Source organism: Priapulus caudatus, unplaced genomic scaffold, assembly GCF_000485595.1.
Source record: "Priapulus caudatus unplaced genomic scaffold, Priapulus_caudatus-5.0.1 Scaffold31, whole genome shotgun sequence".
In the NCBI taxonomy this organism is placed as follows: domain Eukaryota; kingdom Metazoa; phylum Priapulida; class Priapulimorpha; order Priapulimorphida; family Priapulidae; genus Priapulus; species Priapulus caudatus.
The window spans coordinates 44054-50053 of NW_014577092.1; the positions used below are offsets into that span (position 1 = coordinate 44054).

A 6000-nucleotide genomic window follows, 5' to 3' on the forward strand; every position below is an offset into this window, starting at 1 on the left:
TCAGTGTCATGTATATCATCAGTTTTATGGCATTTCAACTACTCACCCATTTACCTTAATGCCTTAAAGCACCATATAGTGGTCATAGGCACTTGCACTTGCACTTGCAGCCACAGTGCCCTGTAGTATATGATGTGTCTTCAACACAGCACAGGTTTGTCTCTGCTGCATTAATTGGTGCATGTCATGCATTGGGGCCGTATGCCAGTTTTACGAACACACGTTAATACGAAATCTTTCACAGAGGAACACTTTATTGCCTAACATGAAAGCAACATGGTAGCTGGTGGTGGAACACCAGAAACTGTGGATGCATAATACGGATGCAAAATGCAAGGATAAAACAAATACACACCTAACAACTCCTCAGTAACAAACCTTTCACCAAAACTCCAAAGGCGTAGAATCTAACACATGACAAAACCAATGTATGGAATATCTTACGTTTCTGTCTTCTAAGTGACTGGTCCCTCCAAATCGCCAACCAAGGTATATGGGGATATTCAGAGTTACAGAACACTGAACTTAGATTACTTCCTGTACAGTGTGGGTCAAGTGCATGTGCTTCTGATTTAGCTACCCAGTGATTCTGTCCATGGAGAACCACTGCTCTGTGGAGCAGCAGAAGATGGTTGCCTCCCACCTAAAAGACATTCTTGGTAGCACTCTGTGGTACATCGACCTAGATGACACTGTCACAGAAATGCCTTCCCCGGAAAAGCTCAGGGGCAAGATTGTGGTAAAGGTAGGAGAGATTGTAATTCTTCAAAGATCACCAACCTCAATATCTGTATACGGTTACCATATAGAATTACAGGACCATCCTCTAGCTTGCATAGTAAGCAGAATATACTTCTTGTAACAGCCTGAACTGTCATTTCCCCTCCTGATCTTTGTGGGCCACTTGTTTCTCCATGGCCTGCATCTAGAGCTCATGTTACTGCAGGGAAAGCGGCTACCACCCCCATATCCTGATCCTAACGTTGTGGATGAGGATGAAGTTAGTGACGAGGACGAGGCAGCTGAGATTGTGGATGAGATAATCACAAAAGAGCTCACGAAGAAGGTAGGAAAGGTAGGGATGTATATTATGGGGCTGTGTAAGTTTTGCTTGGCTGTTCTTTATAAAAGTGTATGAGGCTAAAGTTGGCCGAATTATTGCCTCACTCATGTGTTACATTGTGTTTACAATGTGTTTCTGTGATATATTTATGTAAATGTAGAGATGATACAATTTCACATTATTTTCTGCTTCCAGACAGGCAAGAAGGTAAAGTTAGCAAAGGAGTTGTCTGATCGAGTGTTACTAAAGAGTGTGCATTTCAGCAACTTCGAACTGGCTAAGGCAAAATGTAAGTTCGTATATTATAACTGAGTCAATGTATTTGCATTCTGAAGCTAGGATAATGTGATAGCATTGAATGTTCTTAGTGTTAATGAAAAGACAAACAAGCTAAGTAATTCATAAATGTTCTGATGACAGGCAAATGTTATGAAATGTCATCGTTTGTGGAGAAGAAAGCAGAGAAGCTGATCAGCACAGAGCCCGCATCATATGTTGAACACAACAAGTTGTTCCTGAGCCGTATCTACCCAAATGGCCTGCGCACTGATTCCAGCAACTACAGCCCTATTGATATGTGGAATGTTGGCTGTCAGATTGGTAATGTGATCTATGAACATATCATATCAGACGTCTACTCCATACTCAGTAAAATGTACATTTTTACACAAAAGTGCATGTATAATTATAGCAACAGTTACCAAATTAACTTACACACATGTTCACTAGAATATGGAAATGCCGTAGAGGAATGTGTGAAAAGCATCTAAGATGCTAGTGATGTTTTAGAAGATTGTTTAATAGAGTGAAAACTACAGGAGTCGTGCAATAAAAGGCATCAGGCAGACACCCTTTACATATACAGGGCACAAAAACATTTCCGTTGCAGTTGCGTTGAACTATCAGACAGCAGGGAAGCAGATGCAGCTGTACAAGGGAAAATTCCAGGATAATGGCAAATGTGGCTACCTTCTAAAGCCAGCTGCACTGCAAGATGCTCGGTCTACATTTAACCCAAACAAACCGGAGACCTATGGTTGCAAACCTAAACTTCTGACTATCAAAGTGAGTAGCATATTGCCACAAGTTCCCAAAGTCAGGGAATGTTGCTATTTGATTATGAAATTCACCAGTAAACGTTTTCATTTCAGATTCGTTTCAGATCCAGTTTCAGGTTGTGGTGAGGATATTTTTTTATGGACATGTCAATAGGTAGCAGCTAGCATGCAACTTTACATAGAAAACCTCTGAGTTGGGGGGGACTCAGGAGGGGGCATGGGTACTGCAGAGATGCCAACCACTACGATTTATCCGTATTTTATACAAATTTCTATTCCTTTGCACCACTACGACCAGTTTGTATCAAACTACGAATTTCACTGTGATCGGGAAAAAAAAAATTATTTTTGGTTTGTCAGTCTATAATACGCAGGGGAAAAAATACACGGGGGCGGCAGGCAATTTCGCCTTCGAAATGCCAAAAAGAGCCCCCGAAAACATGATATCGGGGGGGGGGGGCCACCCCAAAAGAAAAAGTCGCCCTGGAAATCGATTGTCCAGGTCGGTCCCGCGCCTTGCTGCTCTCGCTCGGCGTTGCTGCGCTGCGATGCCTAGGCCTCTGCCGCTAGCGGCAGCTAGTTCCACGGCGCGGTAGAATTCATGGTACGGTGTGACTGTCAAGTGTTTACCATTTAAGCATGCATGTGTGTACTGTACTGTATTGCATTCAATCAAGCGCGCGCCGCCGCCCGCGCGTATATACGTGTGTGCCTGTGCGCGTGCTTGCGTGTGTGCCTGCGCGCAAGCGTGTGTGCGTGCTGGTGTGCCTGCGGGCGTGCTTGCGTGTGTGCCTGCACGCGTGCGTGCGTGCGTGCGTGCGTGCGTGCCTGTGTGTGCCGGTGTGCCGGTGTGCCTGCGCGCGTGCATGTGTGCGCGTGCGTGCATGTGAGCGGGTGTGCCTGCGGGCGTGCCTACGTAGACCCATAGGACCAACGACCCATAGGATTATAGAACAGTAATCCATGGAAAATCCTAATGAAATTCACACGTATATTTTTCCCTGCCGGCACACTCGTGTGTCATTCCCGATTGTAGCTTTTTCGTCAATTCCCCGAAAGAGTTTTGCTGTCGCTCTCTCATAGTCCAGCAATGCCAACCCTCTACATTTAAGTAGTGATTAGTACCACGCTGAAACAATCGTGCCCCCCTCCCCCCCCGTACTTCAATCAATAGCCTTGTTCACACGAGACCTCGTATTTATGAAATACGGTATTTGCGAAATACCGAATCTGAGACAAATACGCAGCCGAGCGTTCACACGCTGATCGCGGCTCCAGAAATACGGTATTTGCGAGCTGCGAGCTGCTTTAAACAATCAAGCGAACAATGCGAAATAAACAATGCAATGCGACCAACTGCCGATAAAATACGTAGACTGGTCTGCGCTCGACAGTTCCACTCGCGTTACACTGGAACTGTCGAGCGCGGACCAGTAGTCTATAAAATACGCGGCTTTAGAAATCTGGTATTTAGCGTTCACACGAGGAAATGCGCGGTCCAAGAGATCCGGTATTTCTCAAGCACGGCAAATTATTTGGGGTCTGGGAAGCCGCCTATTTACATCAAATACCGGATCTGTTTAGATACCGTATTTCTTGAACCGCGCATTTTGCCTCGTGTGAACGCTAAATACCGGATTTCTTGCTACGTGTGAACGCGGCTAATGCCACCCCTGCCAGCAGGCACGTACGCAGCGTCAATGGATGTACACAGCCATACACACGTGCCTCGTGGGCCGCTTTCTCAAACCCCCTGAGCTTCCAGGGCCCTTACGCGGGCCCTGGACCCCAGCCGCAAGAGACTTCGCGTATAAACAATCGATCCTCCTCGCTCGTACAGGCAGACACTCCACTATTTGCGCTAGCCGTAATTAGTGATGTCCCGATGATCGATTATAATCGAAAATCGATCGATTATAGTCTCAAATTCGATAATCGATTATGAAAACAAAAATCGATTATCAAAATACAAAAAAAAAAAAAAAAAATTTAAAAATTACTAAATCGCAACATGGACATGTATTGGTAGCGAAGTAGAAGTGCATCAGTGTGTAGTCCAGAGGACACCTTCATGAATCACTGTTAACATAGGTCCTGTCTGATTGCAGCCTACACTATTAGAACACAAACAACTTACTTACTATAATAAAGAACAAGTCTTGATCATGTTTGTTTAAAACTTTTAATGTTTTAATAAAGGCATTAAACCATTTCTTTTTAAATTGATTAAATACTGTATAGGAACAGACATTGATATACATACAGCAACCTTCACAGAGTTAATACATGATCATAAAACATGATAATATTGAATGCTATGTATAATTGTATATACAAAGTAAGATTAAATTAAATCTAGCTATTATTAACCGATTATCCGATTATAATCGATTATCGATCGGTTAAGGGAAACCGATAATCGATTATGAAATTCCAGCCGATTCCCATCACTAGCCGTAATACAATGTTTCATGTGCGTGGCAGCGTATGTACTACAATTTAGAACGTGTGTGTGTGTGTGTGTGTGTGCGTGCGTGCGTGCGTGCGTGCGTGCGTGCGTGTAAAATTAATAATCCCCCCCTTTCGAACTACTAATTTGATTGCCAGAAACTACAGATTGCTTCAAATATATGTTGGCATCTCTGGTACTGGGTTCGCTATGGTGTCAGTACTCAGTAGAGTATGACCGTTATGAGTATGACCGTCGTTATGAGTCGTTACATATAATTCCTCAGTAATGTAGAACTATTACTCACCAGTTCCTTTCTCTTTGTTATAATTTATGTTTTATATACTCACGTTATTTAAATATATAAAATATATCAATCTTAGGTTCGATATGGCTATGATAGTGGAGACATTCTTACGATTGTTATAGATCATAAGTGGACAGCGCCTACCGAAGCCTGGTGGATCAATGAAGGGGGAAGTGATTGATCCCTATGTGGTGGTTTCTGTTCATGGAGTCCCACCTGATAACCAGAAAGTAAAAACCAAAATTATTATGGACAATGGTAAGGACCCGCGTAAATCACTTGCTGAAAGAACAAATCACGTGGATGAATGATTCTGTAAAATAATCCTACATAGTAATTATGCTAGAGAATGCCTGAGTTCATTACAAGAGCGAAGGTCTAATAGGGAGTGAATTATTTAGGATGTAATTGTTTAAGAAGATAGAGTAAGTGTCGATAATTATGTATAATAGACTTATATATTGTCATACGTGTTATATAATCTTTGTGTATTGTGACTAGGTATAACCATGACATGTTTCACCTGTCTGGAGTTTTTACTACCCTACCAGAACAGCACACCGTGTCAGTATAGCTACTTAATATAGCTACATTCTCAGGGACATCTATTCACAATTACCAGGGGCCCGTTGTCAGAAACTTCGTAAAGTTACGATTAATTTTAAGTGACGTCTAATGTTAATGTTAAGGTTAATTTTAATAGCGTTGCCAGAAACCAACTTAAACTAAACTTACTTAAGTGAAAACTTACGATAACATGAACTTCATAATTTCATGTCACAAGGCTGCTGATTGGATGAGAAGCGATCACAAAATTCAAATTCATACACATTTATTGTACATCACAGTAATTTATGCATATTATGATGGCTAACCACATATAAATAATATTTGATGAAAAATTACGTGGTCATGAATTTATTCTGCACAACAAGACAAATTCTAATGATTTTGACGTGTTTTTCAACAAAAACGCATTTTATTCATTATTATCAAATATATAATATCACTATAATTGTAATTCGTAGTGTAAATGTGTTATTTTCAACTTAATATTAAAGTTACGAGAGGGTCTGGGCTCTCGTAATGTTAAGAGCTAGGATATTTGCGAGGATTTTTCGTT

General features: G+C 41.8%; 1 protein-coding gene across 8 annotated transcripts in view; it reads left to right on the forward strand.

The window, feature by feature from the left end:
* Nucleotides 1–6000, forward strand: part of LOC106816345 (1-phosphatidylinositol 4,5-bisphosphate phosphodiesterase delta-4-like) — a 41299-nt gene that overhangs the window by 28685 nt on the left and 6614 nt on the right. For 7 of the 8 annotated variants that reach the window (XM_014820976.1, XM_014820934.1, XM_014820968.1 and 4 more), the window contains 6 exons: nucleotides 577–745; nucleotides 947–1075; nucleotides 1259–1352; nucleotides 1484–1663; nucleotides 1953–2128; nucleotides 5000–5135. In XM_014820976.1, the coding sequence (XP_014676462.1) occupies nucleotides 577–745; nucleotides 947–1075; nucleotides 1259–1352; nucleotides 1484–1663; nucleotides 1953–2128; nucleotides 5000–5135 (884 nt within the window). The remainder of the gene's footprint in view (nucleotides 1–576; nucleotides 746–946; nucleotides 1076–1258; nucleotides 1353–1483; nucleotides 1664–1952; nucleotides 2129–4999; nucleotides 5136–6000) is intronic. The other variant, XM_014820960.1, reaches the window with a different exon arrangement.